The sequence below is a fragment of the Symphodus melops genome, assembly GCF_947650265.1.
Source record: "Symphodus melops genome assembly, chromosome: 6".
Taxonomy (NCBI): Eukaryota; Metazoa; Chordata; class Actinopteri; order Labriformes; family Labridae; genus Symphodus; species Symphodus melops.
Genome location: NC_136696.1, coordinates 28384019 through 28411282, shown reverse-complemented (window position 1 = coordinate 28411282; position 27264 = coordinate 28384019). Strand labels below are relative to the sequence as shown.

The following is a 27264-nucleotide window of genomic DNA, read 5'->3' as shown; positions in this document are numbered from 1 at the left end:
TCAGCAGACAGTCGATCAAAGGTTAAAAAACGGAGCAGTGACCTCAGGGAGACGCTCGAGTGTTTTCAGAGACTCACCTCCAGCCATGGCCGTCTTCCCTTCAGAGGAAACTGTCACCGACGTGGTCGCCAACACGTACTGCACTCCTCCTGCAAAGACAACGTCCGGAGTCTGAGCTTCATCAGAACCAATCAGAGCTGAGTTCAGTGTTTAACAGGAGGACAGTGAGTCGGACCTTTGTCGTTGACCGGGTAGTAAAAGAAGCTTCCAGGAGAGTTCTCGATGGCGAGGCGGTACCACAGAGGGAAGTGATCCATGGTGAACAGGTTAGCTTTATCAGACGCAGTCAGAAAGTTCCTGTTGAGATGACAGTCATTAAATCCACCTGTGGACACTTTTAGTGTTCGACTGTCAAATTCTTTCATTTTAATTATTGGCAGAATTTTCGATTGATCGCAGGTTTGAAATTCAATTATTTTGCATATAGAACCAACAATCGTTCGGAGGCTTTTATTTTGAAATTGTGTACTGACTTAAGCTATATATTTTTTTACATTTATACTTTATTAATCCCACGAGGGGGAATTCAGTATGAGAGTATTTTACTTCCTGTGTGCTTTTATTTTGAAATAATGTAGGGCCCTTCTGGTAGAGGCCCTACGGGGAGTCTGAGTCAGGAGTCTAGAAAGTTCTGCTCTCACTTTGCCACTCGTGTCTCCACTCCTGCGAATCTCATGATCCTCATCAGGCCGGCACGAGTCCCGAGGAAGGCTGTCTCGATCCCCGGCTCCACCCTGCGCACACACACACACACACACACACACACACACACACACACACACACACACACACACACACACACACACACACACACACACACACACACACACACACACCAGAAAAAGATTAAAGATAATTACTTGGTTGTTTCACTCGTCTCGCCATCGTGTTTGGAGGTTCATGACAACACGTATGTGACTATACATGGTTAGGGGCGAGAGAAGATCGGAGCGGCGTGTCCCTTTTCTAAACTGAACTGAATATTTATTAAACTTATTTTGCTGCACGGTTTGGTGTGCTGAGTGAGTCGCGTCTCACTTTTCGCTGAGCATCAGGGCGTTCCAGTAGGCCTCCAACGGGGCCGTCACCACGGCGTCGAACAGCGTCTGCTGGAGCAGCACCTCGTCACCTAGGCAACGGAGAGGTTGGTTTTCAGCGTCAGACACATGTTGGGGACATCAAAGACTTCTTGTGCTTGGTAGCAACAGAAGAACACATCATATTCTTTAAAGGTGTGACGGACTCACACTCCAGGTCGGGTTCCTTCCCCAGCAGGTAGCGGATGGCGGCCTGAAGCTGGGAGTATTTCCTGTGGGCGGGGTCAATGTCCGTCTCACAGTACGTCCTGGGGAGAGAAGGTTGTTTGAATCAGGACACACTGGAGTTATGGGACATAGATGTGGAACATGTCGCCCATTCTTCCTTTAACGTGTCATTAAGAACTAATCCTTGAACGTGACAGAAGCCAAACAGGAAGTCCTGAAAGTTTGAATCCAGGTTTGAACAGTGTGGGACGTACCACTCGGAGGCGATGCTGAGGTCTGGAGAGGTCAGATCGTGAAGGCCTGCAAAGGGAAGAACAAAAAAAAGAGTCAAGATGCAAGTACAAAGTTAAAACACAAAAAACCCCGAACAGAGTATCAATAACGTCATCATCATCGTCCAATCAAATCCAGAGCATTCAGGACCAGAATCAGCAGCGGAGTTCGCTACTGCAGGGGATTGTGGGAAATCCTACCTTCCTCTACTGACACATTTCCCATAAACATGAGCCTTCCGTGGCCGTTGGAGAGCACCATGCCGAAGCTGCAGAGACACAAACAGAGAGGGGAGGACGGTGAGGTGAACGCTGCCCTCTAGTGGCTGAACCCTAGAAGTGCAACTGAATTATTATCAACGCTGAGAGATCAGCTGTTACACACAACACAAGCTGATAAAGGCTAAAACCTTTATAAATAACACGAGGGTCTCAAGTCTCAAGTAAAGACTTTGACAACTTTTTATTTTCTGCACAGAAATTTGGTTCCAGAGTCGACGTCGGCTTAAAGGGGCAGAAAAACAGAATTTACCTGAAAGGTGTCTCGTCGATGTTCGTGTAGAAGTAGTCGTTGGTGAGGTACAGAGGTCGTTTCTGTCGGAGAAGAAGATCAATGAGGTCCATCAGTGAACGGATGGGACAGGCTGCTGTGTTCATACACATTCACACGAAGCAGAGGGAGCAACCTGAGGCTAAGGGGATCGAACCCTCAACTCTACAAACTGAATCACAGCCATCGTGTGACATACGGCACAATTTACTGTTTTATTTTTAAGAATTCAATTTAAAAAAAGCATTTTAATCTCTGGCTTTGCTGCTTTATTAAGACGGGACGGTGGATGTGAGGAAGGAGCCGCAGGCGGGTTGATGTAGCGTGAAGACGTGAACTCACTCCTTTATCCACGGACGCTCGGACGTTCAGGCTGATGGTGCCGGTCTCTCCCCTCACCATCGCCGTCCTCAGCTGGACCAACCAGACAAAAACCAGCTCATCATAAAGTTACACCATAAATCATTTTGTGTCCGTGTGTTTTCCACTTAATGTTCCAGCCAATCAGCACAGGCGTGTTTGTGTGTGCGCTCACCTGCTCGTCTAAATCCTCCCACTCCACCTCCGACAGATCCACACTGTTGTAGTTTGGCTTCGGCTTCAAGTTCTTCCCATCTTTATACTGTTGGACAGAGGACACGCTGTCACTGAGTGTGTGTGTGTGTGTGTGTGTGTGTGTGTGAATAAGGCACACACAGAAGGAGAAGTACTCACCAGAGGTCGGAGGTCAGGGTGAGCCAGGATGTAGCCGTTGTTTGTGATGAGGAAGGCGTAACCGTGCGGTCCCAGCTGAGGACGAAGAAGAGGAAGGTGTGAGATGAGACATTTGTGAGAATACGAGAATTGCCTTCTGTTTCATTCATTAGGAAAAACCAGGCTGTTTGAATGGGTGTGTATGTGACTTCCTGTTCTCCTGCAGCCCGCCTCTAGTGGACACTCCAGGAACTGCAGGACTTAGCAGGACTTCGGTTGCTGCTTGGATGTGACACAAACATTGGGCTTGTTCTCTTGTTTGATGTGCTCTTTGTTCTGGATAAGCACAGATTCCTACACAGGTACACGTCCCTGAACTCACCATATATCTGGGCGCCAGCTTCATCACTTCCATCAGCGGGATGTCGGAGCCGACCACGCCCAGCAGGATCCCATGAGACAGCTGGAGAGACGGGCAGCAGAGTCAACTTAATGATAAAAAAATCCTTTTATGAGTCACGTCACGTTTAAAGCAGCGAGTACACCCGAGCCCTTCCAGAGAGGGGGCGTGGTCAGACACAGCTCATTTACATATTTAAAGCTACAGACACAGAAACAGCCTGTTCTGAGCAGGGCTGAAATAGAGGGGTTTATAGACATGATCAAATACAGGATCAGAGTGGATTTACAACAACACACTTCACACACATGATGAAGAGGAGCTTCAAACTCTGAAATGCTTCACGACACTGACCGTCTCCTTCTTCTTGCTGAACACTGGCATGGCCACCGAGGTCATCAGCAGCAGACTCTGAGCCTTGGTGGTGAACAGCTGAGACACAAACAAACATTCAACACACAACAGGATTATTTTCTGATTCCGGTTTTTACGTGAATTATTTTCCTCCACACTGATGTGACTTCAGGCTCATATTAAAAATAAAAAGTAAAAACTGAAGCAGCAGAAAGCTGCTCAAACTAGGATCAATGTTGGAGATGCTTTTGAAACATGGAGAGAGGTTAGAACGCAGAAAGCTTTACAGACCCATGCAGAGCTGGCTAAACACTGAAGCTACAGTGTCCACCACATGCAGAGCTGGCTAAACACTGAAGCTACAGAGTCCACCACATGCAGAGCTGGCTAAACACTGAAGCTACAGTGTCCACCACATGCAGAGCTGGCTAAACACTGAAGCTACAGTGTCTCTACATGCAGAGCTGGCTAAACACTGAAGCTACAGTGTCCACCACATGCAGAGCTGGATAAACACTGAAGCTACAGTGTCCACCACATGCAGAGATGGCTAAACACTGAAGCTACAGTGTCCACCACATGCAGAGATGGCTAAACACTGAAGCTACAGTGTCCACCACATGCAGAGCTGGCTAAACACTGAAGCTACAGTGTCCACCACATGCAGAGCTGGCTAAACACTGAAGCTACAGTGTCCACCACATGCAGAGCTGTGTGAGAGGAGGGGGGGAGACAGCTCTCTGTGATGATTAGAGTTTAGACTGCAGTACTCATTTTAAACACTAGGGGGTTTACAGACTGCTCCTTGTCTCCTGTCCTCAAATGAAGTCTTTCAACACAAAACAAACGATCTAAACAATAACTTGTGTTTTACCTCTTTGGTGTTTGGAAGCTGCAGACGCGATGGAAGGCGAGGCCAAGAGGATCATGGGAGAATGAGCGGACACACAGGGAGGAAGCAGACGGACAGATGAAGGTGAAATGATCACGATGATGATGAAGATGATGAAGATGATCAATGTACGGATTGAGGACTTCCAGGAGTAGATTTTTTTAAAATGACATAATGAATGTAGATGCTTAAAAATGTGATTCAGCTCAGATCAGCCGTCTCCTCTCACCACTGTGTCCATGTAGGCCTCTGTCCAGATGATGTCATGGTCGTGGTTGATGACCATTGGCCGGCTGAGCACGTGCAGGTACTCCATTACGTTCTCCTGGACGTCAGCGAGAGTAGAGATGTGTGTGTAGTAACCTGAAACATACACACAGACACAAACACGATGAACACACACTGACCCCTTTGGTTTGTGTATTTTCAGTTTTTTGCATACTGGCAGGAAATGACCATATTTGGAAAAGAGGGTGGGGCTAGAAAAGAGCAGCAAACAGCAACAGGAGAAATTAGACAAAAACAGACTAGAAACTGTTTTTGTACCAGGCTGTAAACATGTTTATTTTAACATAGAGCTCTATGGAGACTGACTCACTGTTAGAGGCAGCCTCTAGTGGACACTGGAGGAACTGCAATTAGGCATTTTATTTTGTCAGCCCCAGAAGTTGCAATTTGAAGAAGCGCAAGTGAAGGCCGACACTCGTGTACATATTCCTCTTCTGTATCTTTGACAGGTTATAAAACACACCGCCGCTAACGCAGCTAATGCCGCTAACGCCGCTAACCTGGACTCAAACTCCAATTAACCTTAACTGTACATCGATAAACAGTTTACGAGACCCCAACCAGGATCCTGACCAGAGTCCTGACCTTTGTTATTGCAGGCGATCCACTTTGTGTTCTGAGCGAAGGTCATCTCTCTGCCGATCAGGTAGGTGAAGACTCGCACCTGAACAGAGAGCCACATGTTTACATCCAGGTGTGTGTCTGTAGAGCCCTCTTAGAGATGGCAGAGGTGGCGTGCAGACAGTCTATGAGGTGGCGACTCACCCTGCGCTCAGGCCAGTTAAACTCCTCAAAGACCGACTCAAAGTCCTCCATGGCTCCGTCTGTGATCAGCATGATGGCCTGGTTACACATGCTGCCCTGACCGTTCACCCTCGCCTGCACACACACACACACACACACACACACACACACACATCATTAGTCTTCAGGTAAGTTGATCAGGTTGCATGATGATGATGATGATGAAATGAATTGCAAACATTTCTCAAACTAAATCCAGACTTTGTGAGATCTGGACGCGTCATACTCTCTGGTAACTTAAAGAAAGTGGAGTCTGACACTCCCTGCAAACCTCGTTGAGGATTTTGAAAGCCTCCTTCATGGCGTGCTTGATCTTTGCTTCTCCTTTGACGTGCAGCTCCTCCACCAGCAGCTTGAAGTGCTGACAGACGGACACAGGAGGACAGGTTAAAGGTACCACAGGTGAGATGACGCGGGATCAAAACATCACACACAAACATGTAATAAAGAGGGGCTGACTCAGCAGGTCTGAGTCTGGGGGGGTCTGACAGTGAAAGCCCTGCCCCCCTTTAGTGGTCAGCCAGTAGAGCTCTACAGAGGATCTAAGGGTGCGTCCCAGACCGGTTCATAAGGGGTTAAAAACTCAGAAACACACAGAAGGGAAATCAGCAGGTGAGAAAAAAAATCCCCTGCAACTGTTTGTTGTTGTAATTCTCTTTCTGGCCACTAGAGGCCGAGGTGCACACACGCAGTGAGCTTACATCTGTGTTTCCAGTCTGAGCTGTGCGTGACATATATCCACACTTCACCCGCATGACGTTTGTTTGGAGCAACAAAGGATCCCCTGAACGGCGTTCCTGAGACTCAAACAGGTCACATGACCTGCGGAGAGGAAGCGACGGAAAAAAGGCTTCCTGCAGGTCTGTGAAAAACCTTCAGGCGGTCTGAGGAGACCGAGAAACGTCAGCCCAGGATTTAGGCCAGCAGGTTGATCAGACCATGACGTCAGGGGTTTTCCTGAGTGTGTGCGCCAGCGCGTGTGTGTGTGTGTGTGTGTGTGTGTGTGTGTGTGTGTGTTAAAGACTCAGAGAAGCAGATAATGGTCTTACCTCTCTGTTGTCCAAGTCGGCCTGGACCAGCGTCCCCCTGAAGCACGGCTCCACGTACCGAACGTAGTCTGTGTACTGCACACACACCAAACACACATACACACCACAAATACACACACACCACACGTATACACAAAAACACACACACGACAAAAACACACAGCACACACACACACACACACACACACACACACACACACGACAAAAACACACACACACACACACAGGAGATGCTGGTTTAACCCTTTCATTCATTAAACCAGGTGGATGAAAGAACGATGAAAACACAACAGTCTGATGTTCTGATCTGTTTTCTTATCAGGTTTTTATTTTTCATGTAAAATGTTTCATCCAAACGTTTTAAAGTGGAGGGATGTTCGACTTGTCCAGTTGATCAGGTCGCCAGGCCGCCCGCTGAAATGGGCGGGACTCTGAGAGGCTCAGTGAATGGGGCGCTCCTGGGACATGATTTAAATCAACGTTTGCACATTCAATCAGAACTGTGAGCGCTACCTGGCTACCTAGCTAGCTACCTGGCTACCTAGCTAGCTACCTAGCTACCTGGCTAACATTAGCAGCCTCTGGTCCCGCTTAGGTCAGAACATGACGAGGCGTTTTCATGTTGAAACAGGTGGAAGTTGAAGCCATCTTAAGTCTCCTTCCACCACTGACGTCATGACAGTGACTGAGGTTTAAAAATGTGTGTATGTGGCGGCGTCGGAGGCCTAGCGGTTAGTTTGTGTGTGTGTTTCTCACAGCGATGACGTTGACAAAGTCGTTCTCTCCCAGCGTGTCCAGGATGGTGTTGATGGTGTGTTTGGCGATGGTCATCTTCAGCCCCTTCATGCTGCCGCTGATGTCCACCATGATGATGATGTCTTTGGGAGACGTGGCGGCCTGGATGTACCTGAACGCACCACAAACAGACTTTAAGTCTCCTCGCAGCAGACATCAAACTAAAGGACACTTCTTTTGTTTTTCAGGTTGGCGCTCCCACTGGATCTGAGAGCCATCTCCTCCCCGTCTGATCACTGTCATTCTTTATATACTGACAGTCGTCCCGGTCCCACCTGCAGCCTGGACCCAGCCAGGAAGAGGGAGCATAAGGACGGTCTCTTTAATGCACTGCGCAGCACTTTAAATAAAATATAAACTCTGTGGACGTTTGTCAAAAGCTGCTAATGACCCGTTTGCTTGGCCCGGACTAAAGTCTGTCTGTGTCACTTTATTATTTGTAATTATCAGTTTTTAATTTCTTTTTTATTCATCTAGAGCTTCACTTTTTTACATCTGATGAAATGTAAAGCCATAAAGCTCTTGAAAAGGAGGATAGTATGTGACCTTTTAAAGAAACAACGGTTGACTTTTTGATCCTGCAGGTGTCGCCTTTGAGCTCCAGCATGAAACCAAAACAAAACTGCTGTTAGGCCACGCCTCCTCCATACTCAAGCCTCCGCCCTCCACCGGAGACACACCTCCAATCCGTGTACTCACGTTTGCAAACAGGAGTTATGAATAAGAAGGCATCAAAATTAAACCAGAAGAGCTAACCGTAAGTGTCTTTGTCTGAAGCTGCATCGCTGTTAGCGTGCTAATGTTAGCATGCTAATGTTAGCGCTCTTTAGCTAGCTGCTAGCTTCATGTAAACTGACACAGAATGATGTAAAAACTCTTCATCCAATAATCAGTGAGTATGCTCTTCTTCTTCTTCTTGACTCAAACAGCTTTTATACACAAGGGGAGGAGCCATGTAAACACAGCTCTGACAACAACACAGCCAGCAGGACTCCAGCTTCTCCCTCACTGGAGACAGTCAGGACTCACACACACATTCACACAGCACACACACTGGAGTTAGGATAAAAGCTCTGAATGAATCAGAACGTTTGACTCTTATGAGTTAACACACAGCAGATGCATCCAGCAGCTCGTTTTCCAGCTCAGCTGCAGTAAAGCGGCGTGGCGCTGCGTTCAGGGACAAACGCAGCTCTCTGGTATTATTTACAAATGCATGAGCAGACACATATGGTGCCATGTGGGCAGCAGTGACCCGGCTAAGGAGCAGCTTATCGTCTTTCCAGGGGATCAGGCCTGTGGCTGGCCGCTGCTCAGCCGACACACATCCAGCAGAGCGGCCGACTCAGACGGACTCACACTGCTTTGTTTTTGTCTCGTTTGGCTCGGTGAGGATCTTAACACAACATTAGAAATGTCACCAATCTGACTTTTACTCTGTGTTTGTGATGCAGTTCACATTTTTAAAACCTTTACATGGTGCAGCATGTGTGACAGGAACCATTCAAATAATCTGCATTTTAATTGTCTGAAGGGGATTCGAGCCCAAAACTGGCTCGTTGATCTGAGATAAATGTTGTTTTCTTTGCAATGTGCAGCAGTTTGATTACTTCATTCATTCTTGTGTGCATGTCTCACCACTTCTTTGCCTCGTCATCATTTGAACTCACCAGTTTCTGTTCCTGCAGTCGAACGCTGCCACCCCGTTTGAGTCTGGAGTCCATTTAATCCCTGAGAGAGACACAAGGTTTCACCTCCCTGAGCATTACTGTTTGTTTTAGTTTATCTAAAATGAGCAACATGATCGCTTCAGCACACGTGACAGATCACAGAACCTTCACCTTTGGAGAAAACCTACAATCTGATCACAAGTTGACTGAATCTATGTCAGCAAAACGTCATTTCATGAGCTGGCTCTTGAGTCTTAAACTGACCGGGGTAGATCCTGAAGAAGCCGGTGGAGCTGCCGAAGAACTGCCAGGTGAGCGTCGGATCCTTCTGGAAGTTGCTGATGAAGACGTCGTTCAGCGCCTCAGAGTTGTAGATGGCGTTGAGGATGTTTGGATCTGTGCACAGAGAGGACAGAGAGCGCCTGAGTCAGAGGGACCTGGTCCAGGGAGGGGGGACAGGTGGGGCTGTGTGGGCTGAGGGGCCGACCTTTGTTGTAGACGTTGGTGGGCACCTGGATGTCGCTCTGCTGCGTGTTCACAGGCAGGTTGTTGAAGTGCTCGTTCTCCTCCAGAGGAAAGTCTCCGCCCAGCTCCGGGGTATTCCCGTCTTCGTCCACCGTGTTGATCAGCATGGAGTTGTAGTAATCAAACTGAACATGACACAGAGACCAAAAAGATGAGAACAGCAAAAAAGACCTGAAAGACGTGAAGTTATTTAAATGTTTCGTACGTATCGAAGCACGTCTACTCGTTTTTTCTCTCCAATTCTGAAGATGCTCCAAACTTAACCCTGACCTTCATCTCCTCCACCCTGACCTTCATCCTCACACATCCTCTCCGTCTTCTGCCTGCTCAAACAGGCCGTTTGGAGATGTTCCCTTCATGACATCACAAAGGGCAGTAGCCCCTCCCCCAGGTGGGTGACACTCCCACAGCTAGGTGTTTGTTCTGCCCTCTGAGTCTGCCTTCTCACCGTAAACAATAGGACATGGAGCCAGAAAGCAGCGAGTACACCCGAGCCCTTCCAGAGAGGGGGCGTGGTCAGACCCAGCTCATTTACATATTTAAAGCTACAGACACAGAAACAGCCTGTTCTGAGCAGGGCTGAAATAGAGGGGTTTATAGACATGATCAGATACAGGATCAGAGTGGATTTACAACAACACACTTCACACACATGATGAAGAGGAGCGAGGACACTGATGAAGAGGAGGAGATGGGACCTTTAAATTAAAAAAAACAAAAAACAAAGTGGCTCGAAAATCAAAACCATGAACTCTGAAGAGAGGGAAGAGCTGTACAGTTTATATTCCTCAGAGTGTGAGCTGTGACTGCTGACATGTCAGATAACTGGATTAACATGCAGCCTTCATAGAAGTCTTGTTTTGTAGACGGCTGATGATATCAAAAGTGATAACACTGAGAAAACACACACACACTCTGTTTGTTCGTCTCCTGTGTCTCTCTCCGCTGCAGCCTCGACCCAGTTTCCTCACAGGATCAGTGAAGTTTGATCTGATCTCATTTCAGGTGTCAGTCGCAGCTTTAAAACCTCAATCTGCTGCAGGGACCGCAGCAGACTGACCGACTGTTACCTCTGAGCCACAAATACACACGGAGAGGGCGAGCCGACACGCTAACGCTAATGCTAACGCATCTACCATCTGAGCAAAGTGACAAATAGAAAATAACAGCTCCCGTCCCCTGCTGGTGGTGATTTTGTCTTCACTTTTGCACAACAGGAGGAGGTGGCGACGCGTCATCGCTCTTCATGTCCACACACGTTGTTTGGAGTACGGAGCAGGAGCACGTACCTCTAGTGAAGTGTTGTATTCGTGGTAGAGGTCGGCGTCTTCTGCAGACTCGGCTAATCTCTGAGGCGAGAAAAAAAAAACAGAAAACAAAATCTTAAGGATGATTCTCGGCCTATTAGGACTCAGAGATCCTGATCACAGAGATCGATGTTTGAAATGCTCAGTGTCAGGAAGGTCAGCTCAGTGCAACACAACATTTAAACAGACATTAAATACAACAAGGGCGATTAATGATTAGTTACAACATGAACCATGAAACCAGAGTATAAGATGAACTTTCAACACCTAATTATTTACCTTCAAAGTGCGCTCGAAATATCCTGCATGACAAAATGATATCGCCTCACCGCCGCCAAGTATCGATATTTTGATGATATAAGTAACAAACAGCGATTTTGAAGGATGCACGATTCATTTTGAACAAGTTGCACCAACAGTTCAGATTGTGAGCTGCGTGCAGCCGTTTACAGGGTTCGACTTTCAGAGTTGGTCAGTCTGACGGTTTGACTCCCGTTGTGTCGAAAAACAAAAAGATCGAAGGGAAATGAAGAGACTGAGAACGTCTTCTTATCTGACAAAGCAGGTTTTGATTTAATGACATTTTGTGGACATAATATGAAGTTACAGAGTTAAATCACAGCTTAGTGCATCGTGGGGCGTCTGGTGATTCTCACCCCTGACCAGCAGGACAAAATACTGACAGCCCTCGCCATCACACTGCACGCCACCTGACCATTCTTTGCCTTTCATCTCTGTGATGGGATCCATATCCTCCCTGGTGTATCTAAGGAAGGAAGGGTGTGGCTGCTGCCCTGTGCTCCACTCAGGAGTCAAAAGGAACAACAACATGTATTTAAAGAAAACCACAGGCTGAGAGCTCAGCGAGCATCATGTAGAAGTGCAAACTCCACAGGGTGAAAAGAGATGGAACTCAAAATTGTCACACAGGAGGAAAGTTTAATCCTTTATATTTTTTCTGGGAAACCCCCAAGAACAGACTGCGTCTAATATGCCGTTGCGATGTATATTCTGGATTTTAGATTTGCCAGATCGTCTGTTTCCTGCCGTGTCGAGAGAAGCAGCAAGTTATCCCGTCTCTGGACTGTTTGATACAACAACTGAAGCTTAATTAAAGATGATCAACTTGTTCTCTGAGGATGTGCAGCAGGAATCATTTTCTTTGTCCTCACCTTCACTGACTTCATCTTGCTTCCCAACATCCGCTCGATTTCGTCCGAGTAATCCTTCACCAGCTCTTCTCCGTCCACCTCCACGATCTTAACGATGGGCTCCACGTCTTTCAGTTTCTGAAACAAAAAATCAGATGCTGTTGATAAAAGCACAGCCGACATGATGATGCTTCAGCCAGTCAAAACTGATTGGAAATTAGTTGAAACCTGTTTCATCAATTCTGCATCATTTTAATTGTTTTATTTATTTATTTATTTATAATTAAGAAGAGCCCTTTGCTGCATGTCCTCCCCCTCTCTCCCCTCTAAACATCTTTTTTCTGTTTGCCGATCTAATAATGCCAAAAAGGCCCAAACATTTTCTATATTTGAGTTATTGTCATTATGTAATTGTTCATCCAGCGGTGGGTCTAGGAATATGATTCACCCACGCGCTATGATGCAATATCACAAAGTCATATTTTATTTATTTATTTTTAATCTGGACAGTAATCCTGACTTGATCTGCTTTAGTTTGGGAAGTGTCCTCATATAAGGTGAGACAGTGAAGCTTACCTCGCCGTGTTGGCAGATCGGTTTGTTTTAGGTGGATATTTCAGTCAGAGGGACTAGACCAGATTAAATTTAGCCGCTGTTGTGAAGAGATTCTGTTTTGGTTGCGAGGTAATCAGGTCACTCTCTCTGGATCAAGAAGCTAAGAGCGAGGATCAGGGACAGTCGGTGCTGACTGTACTCACTGATTCCATCGATTAAGTCGCTCTCGATTAGACCAAGCAACCCATTTTTCTGATGAGCCAAACATGTAGAGTCACTTCAATAAAGTCACCTCTGTAGAGTCACCTGTAAAGTCACCTCTGTAAAGTCACCTCTGTAAAGTCACCTATGTAAAGTCACCTGTAAAGTCACCTCTGTAAAGTCACCTCTGTAGAGTCACCTCTGTAAAGTCACCTCTGTAAAGTCACCTCTGTAGAGTCACCTCTGTAAAGTCACCTGTAAAGTCACCTCTGTAGAGTCACCTCTGTAAAGTCACCTCTGTAAAGTCACCTCTGTAGAGTCACTTCTGTAAAGTCACTTCTGTAAAGTCACCTCTGTAAAGTCACCTATGTAAAGTCACCTGTAAAGTCACCTCTGTAAAGTCACCTCTGTAGAGTCACCTCTGTAAAGTCACCTCTGTAAAGTCACCTCTGTAGAGTCACCTCTGTAGAGTCACCTCTGTAAAGTCACCTATGTAAAGTCACCTCTGTAGAGTCACCTCTGTAGAGTCACCTCTGTAAAGTCACCTGTAAAGTCACCTCTGTAAAGTCATCTCTGTAAAGTCCCATCTGTAAAGTCACCTCTGTAAAGTCACCTCTGTAAAGTCACCTATGTAAAGTCACCTGTAAAGTCACCTCTGTAAAGTCACCTATGTAAAGTCACCTCTGTAAAGTCACTTCTGTAAAGTCACCTATGTAAAGTCACCTCTGTAAAGTCACCTATGTAAAGTCACCTCTGTAGAGTCACCTCTGTAAAGTCACCTGTAAAGTCACCTCTGTAAAGTCATCTCTGTAAAGTCCCATCTGTAAAGTCACCTCTGTAAAGTCACCTATGTAAAGTCACCTCTGTAAAGTCACTTCTGTAAAGTCACATATGTAAAGTCACCTGTAAAGTCACCTCTGTAAAGTCACCTCTGTAAAGTCACCTCTGTAAAGTCACCACTGTAAAGTCACCTCTGTAAAGTCACCTCAGTAAAGTCACATCTGAAAAGTCAACTCTGTAAAGTCACCACTGTAAAGTCACCTGTAAAGTCACCTCTGTAAAGTCACCTCTGTAAAGTCACCTCTGTAAAGTCACCACTGTAAAGTCACCTCTGTAAAGTCACCTCTGTAAAGTCACATCTGAAAAGTCAACTCTGTAAAGTCACCACTGTAAAGTCACCTCTGTAAAGTCACCACTGTAAAGTCACCTCTGTAAAGTCACCTCTGTAAAGTCACCATTGTAAAGTCACCTCTGTAAATTCACCTCTGTAAAGTCTCCTCTGTAAAGTCACCTCTGTAGAGTCACCTGTAAAGTCACCTCTGTAAAGTCACATCTGTAAAGTCACCTCTGTAAAGTCACCTCTGTAGAGTCACCTGTAAAGTCACCTCTGTAAAGTCACATCTGTAAAGTCACCTGTAAAGTCAGCTCTGTAAAGTCACCTCTGTAAAGTCACCTGTAAAGTCACATCTGTAAAGTCACCTGTAAAGTCAGCTCTGTAAAGTCACCTCTGTAAAGTCACCTGTAAAGTCACATCTGTCATTCCACCCTGGACTGTTCACCAGTCAATCACAGCCATGCACCTTAATGATCATGTCTTTGGACTGTGGGAGGAAGCCAGAGTACCCGGAGAGAACCTACACATGTGCAGGGCGATATCATATAAATCTCAGCCTGTTCAGGATGAGACAGCACGTTGTCTGTGCTTCCCTCTCAGTCAAGGTGTCTTTATGTCCTCATGGAAAGGTTTCCTGGTGGTTTGTTAGGACATGACGTGGTCGTGTGTGTGAAAGCAGACTGTCTATAATACATCTAAATCTGACAGATAAATGGATGAATGTCTAAAATCGGAAAAAGCCGCAAATCCTGACACTGTTAAAGAGGGCTGGGTCCTCAATCTGGGCATTACCATGATCCCTGTGTGTGTGTCTATTTATATGTTACCAGGAAGTCCTGTCACACCCACACTGTATTATAACTGTATGTTAAAAGATGCTATATAACTAAAGTTGTTGTCATTATGTATCTACAGTCGCATAGATTTAAAAACTTAAATGTGTGCTTTCAGCCTTTATGACAAAACAACTTTAAAGGTTTTATACTTCAGGAAATGAGATAAACACATCACAATAATTTAACCAATAACTGTTCATCATAAAATAAACCTTTACACAGACAATACTCTCCTTTATCTACCAAGAAACATGTCTATCGTGCAGCTCAGAGGATGAAATGTGCTGCACACATACAAAGGTTTTTGAAGTGAGCTGTTTAGAATGACGTCACATAGTGGTCCACTTCCTTCCTTGTTTCCTTGTTCCTGCAGACCGTAGACCAGTAAAGACCACCTCTTCAAGCTGATTTGGGCCTGGTGTCTGAGTACGGTGCGATTGTGTTTACGCAGATCAAAAGAACCAGACTGTGCGGTCAAGTATGCGCAGGTCCGGGTTCCTAAGCACCCTAACATCCATGTTCATAAATGAGGTAACAATATATATATATGTTTTAAATCAAAGTCGCCCTCCTCCGAAGTCTCAGATCTTAACCTCTGATCTGTGTTTTAAAGAATCACTTCTTTGTTTTACCTTCTGCAGCAGCAGCGAGCCGGAGTACTTGATGCTGGCGTCTCGGAGCTGGACAGAGAACACACTCGCCCACTGCTGCACCCTGAAACACACACACACACACACACACACACACACACACACACACACACACGCAGCTCAATATAAATGTGCATAATACAGGTGAGAAGAACAGAACAATCACACACTTTGCAACCTCAATAAAACAGGACATCACACACCCACTGAACATTCCCCCCTCTGGACTCTTGTCTTACTCTCTCTCTCTCTCTCTCTCTCTCTCTCTCTCTCTCTCTCTCTCTCTCTCTCCGTCTCTCTCTCTCTCTCTCTCTCTCTCTCTCTCTCTCTCTCTGGGTTAGGGTCTGTTTGGACTGTAACGGTGCTGTGGAAAAGACTTTCCCCATGAGTGACTCTTAAATGCATGAAAGGGTTTAAAATAACTGGTGTGTGTGTGTGTGTGTGTGTGTGTGTGTGTGTGTGAACTCGTTGGTCCCAGGTTTGCTGCCTGTTAAGGTTGTGATGATCCGCAGCAGCAGTGAGGCTGTTAAATATGAGGGTGATGGAGAGATTTAGTTAATCTGTCCTTCATGTGGGTCACACAGGGAGCTGCAGGTGTCACAAACCGAGACACTAAAACACAGACAGACAAACAGCTGCAGGCCGAGTCGTCAGAGACAAAGACAACAAGTTTGTGTTTCATTCATAAAAACAGACAATCCACGATGTTACGGCATTTCTGATTGGCAAAAACAATTAACGGACTGCCGTTAGGCCACGCCTCCTCTCTCCTCCTCGCCCCTTATGTTCACACAAAGGAAGCTGCGATCACCTGTGTGTGTTAGCAGGCTAATGTTAGCACTCATAGCTTCACATCGCAGATATATTTCATAGTTGGATCTGCATCAGGAGACAGACAAAATGTAAATCAACCAACGAGCCAATGAGAGTGTGAGAATGAATAAGATCGACTTTCTTTAACGCTAAGCCCCGCCCTCTGTTTTTCCAAACATCTGTCTAATCTCTTCAACCTCTGCACACATTTACATCCAAAACAACTTCACTTTCAGGCAGGGGCGTGTTCCACTAGGCTGATTAGGCAAATAGCCAATCACAGATTTGTATTTTTTTTTTTTTTTTTTGGGGGGGGGGGAGGGGCCAATCCGATTTAAAGGAGGGCCCATGCTCTCCCTGGCCCCCTCTCTGGAAATGCTCCTGGTCAAAGGTTCAGTCAGGTAGAACAAAAACACATCAGCACACAGGAAAGGTTCACTGTAATAATAAACAAAAACGTTACAGGGGGAGAGGTGGCCTAGTGGTTCTGTGGTGTTCCCCCTGGATGGAGGCTTTAGTCCTCAGTGCAGCAGCGGTGGGTTTGAATCCGACTCTCTCTCTTATCTAATAAAAGCAGGGAGAGTGTCGGTATCATCTGTGTGACCATGTAAGATGGCTGTCACTGTTCAGTCCTCTGTGTTGAATGTGGGTCAGAGTAGAAGGTGACCGGGCTAACCGGGGCCAAACAGGGCGTGTCTGTTGGACCGGGCCCAGGCGAGCCGAGCTGGTCTCACAGATGGTGAGGGAGGAGGGAGAGTTTTATCCTGCAGCTGCAGAAAGTGACATCTGCACCACAGCTTCATCACCGCAAGGCCGTCGGACTAAGTGAACAGGAGGGAGGCGACAGATCGATCAGGACCGGCACGTCTTGAATTCTGGGAAATGCAGTTTGAAATGTGGACAAAGGAAATGATGCAGAGGGGCGCAGCGGTTAATGCACACGCCTCATAAAGAATATGGAGGCTACAGTCGTCAATGTGGGAGGCCCAGGTTCAAATCCCACCTCTGCCCCCCCCCTTTAATTTACTGTCCTCTCTCTCTCTAATGAAGGCACAAACAACCTCTTCCATTCATACACATTTAAGCGCCTCTAAATGTGGAGTACTGCGAGGGCTCATTGAAGACAACTGTGGCGCAGTTACCGCCAACTCGCCACAGATGATTTCTGCTTCACTTGAACTGCTTGTGGTGAATTTGAGTTTCTGCAATAAGGATTATTTGGCCCAGAAAGGAGGACAATCGCTCCCCCCTGATCGATGCACAATGGCTCATTTAAATATGCAACTTTCTTTTATTTGTGCACACTTTAGGAGTAGGACACTTTTGAGAATACTTCATCTTCACAATAAGGTAGGTTAGGTTTCCTTTGCAGCGTTTAAAGGGTTAAAGCTGTCGTAGTGTTGGCTCCTGGCATCAGCTGACTTGTGGACCCAAACGGAGCGGAGCAGATTTGAGCATCAGAGTCCTGAGGGACAGATCCCGTCAGCTGACACCGACTCAGTCCCTCAGGATGCTCGCAAAAACAAAGTGCATTCTGGGAATTTACCGCTGTCATTTCTGCGGAGCGGCGGCGTCCAGGATCGCCTCGACAATGAATGTGAGAATGTTTGAAGATCAAACTGTGATTAATTTGAGTTCCTGTTCAGAGAGGATGAAATGGAAGCGTAGATTCAAACACAGACTGGTGGCTTCTTCCTTTTAGTTTGATCAACACACATTAACACGATGCGTTCAGGGACTATGGGACACTTTGATGCTTCATTTATAATTTACAAAACATTCATTTTATCAACTTTGAGAAAATGTTGGTTCTGAGTGTTTTTTTTTTTTTTTTCAATCGTTGTGACTCTGAAGTGACAAACATGTCACCATCATGTCAGAGTCGATATATTGGCACCAAACTAAAGTGGGCGGGATTATCGGACAAAATAGCTTTTTGTAAATTATTCTGCGGAGCTCCAAGCTGACCCACCAGAACCTCGTGCACGTGTGACTAATATGATAAACTTTCATATTTGACACGTTGGGAAGAGAAAGTGTTTGGGGATAAACTTTTAACCCTTTATCGGACTATTTTTGGTATCGTGGCGTTTGAACCAAATATCTTTTTTTTTTAACAGAAATAAAGTTCTGTTATGTCGCCCAATAACACACTGAGGTTTGAATGTTTGAATTTCAAAGCATTTCAATGGGTGGCCTATAAAGGGTTAAACCTGAAAGAAAAACAAGATCGCTCATCGGGCGCTGGATTAAAAAAAAAACATGAAAGCAAAAGAAGAAGCTCCCGTCTGAAGGATTTATTGAGCCCACGCTCCTCAGACTCAAAGGTGTCGTTTGTGAGTCGCCATCTTTAAACACGCGTGACCTAAAAAAACTTTCCAGAACTTTCCATGTTACGTAGCTCTTTCTCTCCTCAGGAGCCTCCACACATATCTACCGACCCGTCAAGTCTAATAAATAAAAAAGATGGACGTCAGGTAACGCAGGTTTCTCTGGACCCGTGGTTCTGAACTGGACCCGCCAGCAGCTCTTACAGGCTGGTTAGTAAAGTGAGTCTGGTTCATGGCTGCCTCTCTGTTTGTAACGCTGCCGAGGACTGAGCTCACCTCTTTGTAGGTAACACAACAAAGACTGAAGTGTCTCAGAATAAAGATGGTGGACGGTCTGATCGGAGAGCTGTGAGGCACTTGGAAGTCGTGTACGTGGAAACAGCGGGCGGCTGCATGTTAGAGGGTTAAGTCAGTTTAGCAGCTCATGTGATAAGTGTCCTGTGCAGCAGGTGGCTGACTCACAGAGCTCAGGTCCAGTAAGACAAGTCAGGATACTTACGTCTCCAGTGGGATCTTCATCTGAGCCTCGGCTGTAATCCACAGGAAGAGAAGTCCCAGAAAGCCCAGTCGGGTCCTCCTGCCCTCCATCCTGCATCCAGCTCCCCACATTTCCCACGGTCCAAAATGTTGGAGGTTGTTGTTTTTGTTTGTTTTTTCCAAATCTGGGACGAGCCGTGAAAGTCGACGAGGATCATACAGAGTTTGTAGGAAACGGTTTCGTCATGATGGCGAAAGCCAGCTGAAGATGACGGCCCTCGAATCCTCGCTCTTCTTCTTCTTCTTCTTCACGTCGTGAGAAACTCGTCCTGCTGCCGGCATCGTCTCTCCTCCTCGGCTTTCAGCTCGTCATCTCGAAGGAAACTTCCAGAAGATTTAGTTTATTTGGAATAAAAGTCCTTCAAAGAGACCTGGGCCAGGAGCTGCTCCAGGTTGATCCAGGTCTTGAATCCAGAACCTGAAAGTGGGTGATCTCGTCCAGCTCGCAGGCGCTCAGGAGGGCACGACGCCGGCAGGCTGCAGCTGAGTTTACAGCCACTCGGCTCCACTGTCACCCAATTTGCAACGTAATCCACTTGGATTAAAAACTGCTCTTCCCCATGGAGAGAGAGAGAGAGAGAGAGAGAGAGAGAGCGAGAGAGAGAGAGAGAGAGAGAGAGAGAGAGAGGGAGCGAGAGAGAGGGGGGGGGAGAGAGAGAGAGAGAGAGAGAAGAGGGGGGGGAGAGAGAGAGAGAGAGAGAAGAGGGGGGGGAGAGAGAGAGAGAGAGAGCGAGCGAGAGAGAGAGAGAGAGAGAGAGAGAGGGGGAGGGATTGAAGGGGGAAGGGGATTGGACGAGGTCTCTGTTTTATCTAAGAGGATTAGAGTGATTTGTGGAGACAGACTCCTCTCTGACCAATCAGAGCAGCCGGAAGAAGAAGAAGAAGGTTAGGAGAGAAAGGAGTGAGCGGTGAAACGACGCGTGTGAAGACCCGAGCTGTCGTTCCTCTCAGTCTGAGTTTGTTTCAGGTAGAATCACGTTTACACCGTGTGACTGAGGCGTGGAGAGACACGCCGCTCTCCACGGGTGGCTGGCGTGATTGTTACTGGTGGTCAAAGACCTTCATGTATCAGACCCTTCTTGGGGCGTGACCATGGCGAGCGTCCGTGCTCCAGTCTCCGTCTGCGGCGTCCTACTCGGGGTCTCTGACGGCCTCGCTGCCATCTGATGCACTTCCTGTTTATGTTGACAGAGCTGATCGTGTACCGCTCGTTACGTGCACATGACTGTATAGACACACACACACACACACACACACACACACACACACACACACACACACACACACACACACACGCTGATCGCCGTGTTCAGTGAGAATCTGAAACTCCAAAATCATTTTCAAGGAAAATCCAAAAATACTCAGATATAATACTAATACTAATAAATACTCTCCCCAGATTTGATGGTTTCTTGTTTTTAAAACAGGAAGACCAAACAGGCCGACCCCCGACCTTCTGGTCGACAGGCCGCTGAGCCACAGCTCCAAAGTGCAGCTTCTTAAAGTTAGACATGCACAGTGTGTTACAGGGTCTGATGTCAGAGCAGCAGTTTGAAGGTTTCACACTTCATGAATGATTGATCAGTCACCAGAATAAGCAGCCAGCGATCCATCGATCGATCAGAGAAGATCCTGCAGCACGCCGCGTCACATATCAGAGACACGTCAAACAGGCTTCACAGACAAACTGTCTCTAACACCTCTGAGAAGACAGACGACGTCTCTGCCTCCTGATTGGTCGACAGCTCCCTCTGGTGTTCAAACAGAGCGATCACAACTGTGCCCAGCAGAAGGAAACGTGACTCTTTACTGCCCCCTGGCGGAGAGACGTCACAGATATGAACACTTACAGGCACACACATTTAAACTGTTTTAATCCTGTAAGGTCAAAGGTCAAAGGTCAAAGGTCATGGTTTCATTATTTGTCTCTCCGTCTTGGATACAGGAAAACACGGCTGCAGACAAGAGCAAATAAAACAGATAATATAAATGTTCAAAACGATTACCCAGCGTCCACACGCCTCACTACAATCACGAGCTCGTGCACCGAAGTTGTGTGTGTGTGTGTGTGTGTATAATGTGTGTGTGTGCGTGTGTGTGTGTGTGTGTGTATAATGTGTGTTTCTCTATGAGTGTGAGGAAACATCAATAAAGTTAATAAATGTGACGGCTGATCGACCTTTAACACTCCAGCACACAGCAGCACATTCTTCACTCACACTTCTCAGAGCTGTGTGTGTGTGTGTGTGTGTGTGTGTGTGTGTGTGTGTGTGTGTGTGTGTGTGTGTGTGTGTGTGTGTGTGTGTGTGTGTGTGTGTGTGTGTGTGTGAGGTGCTGATGAGGTGGTTCCAGGTACTCAGGGTGTCATGGAGGATCTGGTAACAGTCAGGTTTCAGTGTCAGAGCTGAAAGTAAATCACAAAGTTTAGAGTCACACCATACCACACACACACACACACACACACACACACACACACACACACACACACACACACACACACACACACACACACACACACACACACACACACACACACACACACACACACCATACCACACACACACACACACACACACACACACACCATACCACCCACACACACACACACACACACACACACCATACCACCCACACACACACACACACACACACACCATACCACCCACACACACACACACACACACACACCATACCACCACACACACACACACACACACACACACACACACACACACACACACACACACACACACACACACACCATACCACCCACACACACACACACACACACACACACACACACACACACACACACCATACCACCCACACACACACACACACACACACACACACACACCATACCACACACACACACACACACACACACACACACACACACACACACACACACACATACCACCCACACACACACACACACACACACACACCATACCACCCACACACACACACACACACACACACACCATACCACCCACACACACACACACACACACACACACACCATACCACCCACACACACACACACACACACACACACACACACACACACACACACACACCATACCACCCACACACACACACACACACACAGACACACACACACACACACACACACACACACACACACACCATACCACCCACACACACACACACACACACCATACCAACCACACACACACACACCATACCACACACACACACACACACACACACACACACACACACACCATACCACCCACACACACACACACACACACACACACACACCATACCACCCACACACACACACACACCATACCACCCACACACACACACACACACACACACCCTATACCCCCCCCCCCCCCGACAGACAAGAGGCACAGAAAGACAGATTGTCCTGCTGTTATGACAGTGACCCAGTAGAACCAGTGGTGGACTGGTTAGGGGGGGTCAGAGTGGGGGGGGGGTCACATGTGATTATTAAACATGTTTCATGGCGACATGTTGGAACATGTTCTTGAAGCCGTCCTGTCTGCCGACACGCTCAGAGTCCTGACAGCAGAGAGACGAGCAGCTCGATCACGTCACCAAACGGAACATCGACATGCATTTGGCACTCGTTGATTTCAGACGCTGTGATTAAAACCTCGAGGATGTTCCTCCCTCTCAGGTCGTGTAAGTCTCTTCTGCACATGCTCAGTACGACCCCCCCCCCCTCCATCCCCCCCCCCCCCCGAAGTAGTTGTACATAACTGTGACACCTGAGTTGTGTTTGACATGAAAGTTCATCATGAGCCCCCCCGCCCGAGGTCAAAGGTCAGGGGATGTCCAGAGGAACATGCCAGATACATAACCTTTCCCCACACACACACACACACACACACACTCACACACACACACACACACACACACACACACAGCGCCCTCTGCTGGATCAAACTGTAAATGACTGCAGACGGCTCCAGCTCGTTACATTTCATAACATCCCCGCAGTGTTTCAGGGATTTAGTTCTTCTTCTCTCTGACAGGAAGAGAAGTAAAAAAAATAAAAAATTAAAAACTAGATTTTTATCTTTTTGTTTTTTTTCAGATGGTCGTGATGTCACCTGTTTTCTTCTTCTCTGCTGTGATTTGAGCGTTTGTTCATCTCCACTGAACAAACAGCTGCTGAGCTCTCAAAGTCCAGTCCATCATCCTCGACCTCATGTTAACACACACACACACACACACACACGATCACTGCGGTGTGTGTGTGTGTGTGTGTGTGTGTGTGTGTGTGTGTGTAAAGATATGGAGGGCTTAAGCAGCCTGAAGCTCAACAATGGTCGTATTGAGGAGGACATTGCCCCGCGTGGCCTGGCGTGGATGGGGGGTTATGGGGGGGTTTTGGTAGAGGGGTTGATGGGGATGTTTTTGGAGGGGGGGCGATGGGGGGGGGGGGGTCTCTGAGCCCTGCAGCTGTCGCCTGGCACGCTCCGGCCTCGGGGAGAACCAACAGCTCACGTAAGTGCCAAGTGTCCTGGTGCGGCCGATGGCGGGGGCCTCTGTCATCGTGGGGCATCTGGAGGGGTCTAAAGTGAAGGGGGGGGGGGGGGGCACCCCACACCCCACACCCCACACCCCCTCCTCACCCCCCCTGGGCTGCATGTCACCCAGCTGCTTCACCCTGTGACGGCCTGAAACACAGAACGTGTCACGGTTGGAGCGTCGAGCCGTTTATGCCGCTCACGCTCGCTCTGTCGTCAAAACCAGCAGCTGTCAATCTTCACCGCCAAGCAGGCGAGTCGTCGAGCAGCGACCACACGGACGACTTCACGCCGTCCACGGGAGCCCAAACCACAAGCTGAAACTCTGTCTTATAATCACACTGTAAATCTATTCTGAAATGAACATTTAAAAACAATCAGAGATGTTTAATCCAAAGACAGTCCATCATGTTCCTCATCACCTTCAGATATTTGTTTGTGTTGTTTGAATGTGTCTGAAACAAACTGATGAATCTTTAATCAATAATCAAACACTGAAGATGTAACGATGATAAAAATGTTGCAAAAAATAAATAAAAAAAAAGTGTCAAAACACAAAAAACGCAGGAACTTTTTTTCTGGCTGTAACGAGCTTTAAAGTGAGCTCACAGCGCCCCCTAGTGGAGAGGAGTGTAACTACAATGACAAGAGTCCGTCTCAGGGTGAAGCATGAATCGATGTAGAAGCAGGATAACTAGACCTGTAACGCACTGATGATTTAACCAGCTCTACGTTCACACACGTTAACGTGTTGAAATCACGCCGAACGCTTTAATGTGTCAACACGCCGTCTCTGTGTTTGAGTACACGGAGGAAACTTTAAACCATTACAACCAGTAAACCATGAGCTGTGGGTCATCCTGTCCAGACTGGTTCCTGACAGGATTTACCCAGCACACGCACACACACACACACACACACACACACACACACACACACACACACACACACACACACACACACACACACACACACACACACACACACACACACACACACACACACACACACACAGAGGCCTCAGATAAAAATAACGGAGGAGTCAGGTTGAGCTTTATTTATTTATAGGAGAATTACAGCGATGAAAAAACAGAGAGCATGATTCATCAAAGTAACTCGTAGCTCCGCCCCCCGACTCTTTCACGCTCTTCCTTCATCTCACCATCACGGCTGGCGGCGGGATCGGAGATCGACCAGTAAAATCAGGAGATTTGTCTTCAGGCTCGACGTCACATGACTCTTCATGTTAGATTGAAATACGACGTTTATCTGCACCGGTGGAAGGAGACTGAAGCTTCAGATCGTAGAAGAAAAACAACTTTTAAAGGATTTCTCTCGTCAGATGCATCTTGGGAGTTGTAGTTTTGACTGTTTGGATAAAGTAAAGCTGTTTGTGCTTTTACTCAAAGAAGTGTTTAAACTCGTATCGTGTCGGAGCAGAATCACTCGAAGGTCCAGGAGTGTCGGCGCCGACTCCTCCTTTCATCACACGACAGAAACAGCAGAAGAAGAAAGTCACCGTGGTCGTGGTCGTTGGCCTCTTGCACATGCTCCTCGGCTTACTGGCTGATCCCTCGCCGTCTTACATCACCGCCGTCCGTATCGTGTTGCTCAGAAAGTTGAAATATTGGCGGTGACATCTGCTCAATTAAAAATCCTCATCGCCGTGTTGCCAAACTGCGAGTGCAGAGGTTTAAGCCCCTCCCCCCTCCTGTTCTCTGTTCTGGCTGAAGAGCGGCGCTCGGCTCACAGTCGCTTTATTATTTATCTGCCGGCGTCGGGCCAACAGTTGCTCCTCGGCCTCGACACCTGCAGCTGTCACTCTGCAGACGCCACGAGCGGGTTCAACGTGCTGCAGCAGATCTTCACGTGCAGAAACTCGCCGCCATAACTGAACAGCTTTAATGTCGAGAAGCCGGAGAGAAGCGACGATGGTCAGACAGCAGCTTTCTGTTAGAGCCCCATTTAAAGAAATCAACCCTCACACACACACACACACACACACACACACACACAGAGTAAAAGACCATTTCTAAGGTCTGTCAGCGCTGCACAGCACGCCGCTGCACGCTGGCGATCTGGACCAAATGCCCCCTCCCCCCCCGTCCGCCCATTAATTCAAATCTAAACTCCAAACTTAGAAACATTTCAGATCTCCACGTCCTCTTAAATAAACGGAGCCGAACGCTCGCACTGCGAGCAGCGATGATGAAACTACAGACGTTAAGAATTAATCACTGATTGTAAAAAAAAATACAATTTTACCGGCGGTCACGTGTCATACCAGTTCACACCAACAGAGGGCGCACTTCAACGTCGCACGGCAGAAGAACGCGACACAAACATGAAGTGTTGAAGGAATTTAAATGTTTCAAGTCAAACTTCTTCTTCTGGTTTCTATAAAACATGAAGAACGAAAAAGATGTTTATTTTTTAGACGTGTTTTTTTTTTTATTGAGCTTTTCTTTCGTCGTCGTGTTTGGAACAGAAACGTCCCAGCGGACGAAGGCGAGAGGACGTCACGGCGAGCCTCTGGTCGATGGTCGGAGCGTGTTTTTGTTAGTGTTGGAGGATTTGTTGGTCCTGACCTTGGAGGAAAGGTCACGCTACCTCGATGAGCTTTAGCGTCAATAACTTCAGCAGTTGTTCGTCTGTTAAAGCTCAAACATCGTCCCGCAGACGCCAGCTTCTCCTCGCCAGGTCTACCTGATCCTCACAGCCACCTTCGTAAAGATGGAGGGGCCCGCCATCAAACCCAGGACGCACGCCCCCCCGGCTCCCTGTGAGGTCCCCCGTAAAGCGTCCTCGTGGCGGCCTCGTGGCACGGCCACTTGCCTTCCACGTAAAAACACTTGTAAAAAAAAAAAAAAAAGCCTGTTATGTTTGGACCCAGCCCACAAACACACACACACACACACACACACACACACACACACACACACACACACACACACACACACACACACACACACACACACACACACACACACAGATGGTTTTCCACTTGTGAAGTTCGATAAACAGAAGTGGACTGATGGAGACGTGGATGTGGTTTCACTCACCTGTTAAAGGAAGTGAAGCGGCGTGTCCCGTTACACTCGGGTCACTCTTCTTCTGTGGTGTTGTTTTTATTTGGGTGGAGGTTTAAGAGGCCGGCGCGTGTGTGTGTGTGTGTGTGTGTGTGTGTGTGTGTGTGTGTGCTGGTCGGATTGTTTGTCTGCTAACAAAGCGCTTGAAGTGTCTGACCACATGTCGTGCGTCCTGCTCGTTGTGTCTTCGCAGCGGGCTGCACACGGAGGTCAGAGGTCAGACGCTCATCGCGGCGCTCAGACGTGATGAGTCAGGACCAGCAGGAGACAGCTTGAATCCTCCTCGTTCGTCCCATCAGAGGTCAGAGGTCACGTCCAGCAGCACGTACACTAACTCTGCTCCTTCAGACCATCAATAAAAGGATCCTGTCTTGGCACCGGGCTCAGATTAACACACAGCAGGATCTCAGAGCGGCAGGAACCCCCGGCTGCCCGCCGGTGTCCCGTTACCCCGGAACGTTTCAGGGTTTGAACTTCTTCCTGTGGAAATCAAGATATAAAAATCACACTTCAAAGTGTGATCATCCTCAGACCG

General features: G+C 47.3%; 1 protein-coding gene across 2 annotated transcripts; it reads right to left on the bottom strand.

Annotated features, from left to right (window-relative positions):
- Positions 1 to 26992, bottom strand: LOC306825230 (voltage-dependent calcium channel subunit alpha-2/delta-4-like). 2 transcript variants are annotated; one of them, XM_079345833.1, is made up of 27 exons: positions 26703 to 26992; positions 15414 to 15495; positions 12097 to 12213; positions 10907 to 10966; positions 9580 to 9742; positions 9357 to 9488; positions 9093 to 9153; positions 7384 to 7534; positions 6628 to 6702; positions 5850 to 5939; positions 5540 to 5653; positions 5360 to 5438; positions 4716 to 4849; positions 4469 to 4486; positions 3595 to 3672; positions 3223 to 3303; positions 2862 to 2936; positions 2683 to 2769; positions 2490 to 2561; positions 2130 to 2191; positions 1799 to 1866; positions 1580 to 1625; positions 1308 to 1405; positions 1099 to 1189; positions 702 to 794; positions 236 to 357; positions 1 to 149 (listed from the first exon to the last, which is right to left on the bottom strand). In XM_079345833.1, exons 3-27 carry the CDS (start codon positions 12124 to 12126, stop codon positions 16 to 18), a joined length of 2214 nt encoding a protein of 737 aa, XP_079201959.1. In that variant the 5' UTR covers positions 12127 to 12213; positions 15414 to 15495; positions 26703 to 26992; the 3' UTR covers positions 1 to 15. The 2 variants fall into 2 exon arrangements, with proteins under 2 accessions (XP_079201959.1, XP_079201958.1); XM_079345832.1 differs by lacking the exon at positions 26703 to 26992 and adding an exon at positions 19074 to 19659.
- Between the last annotated feature and the right edge of the window lie 272 nt (positions 26993 to 27264).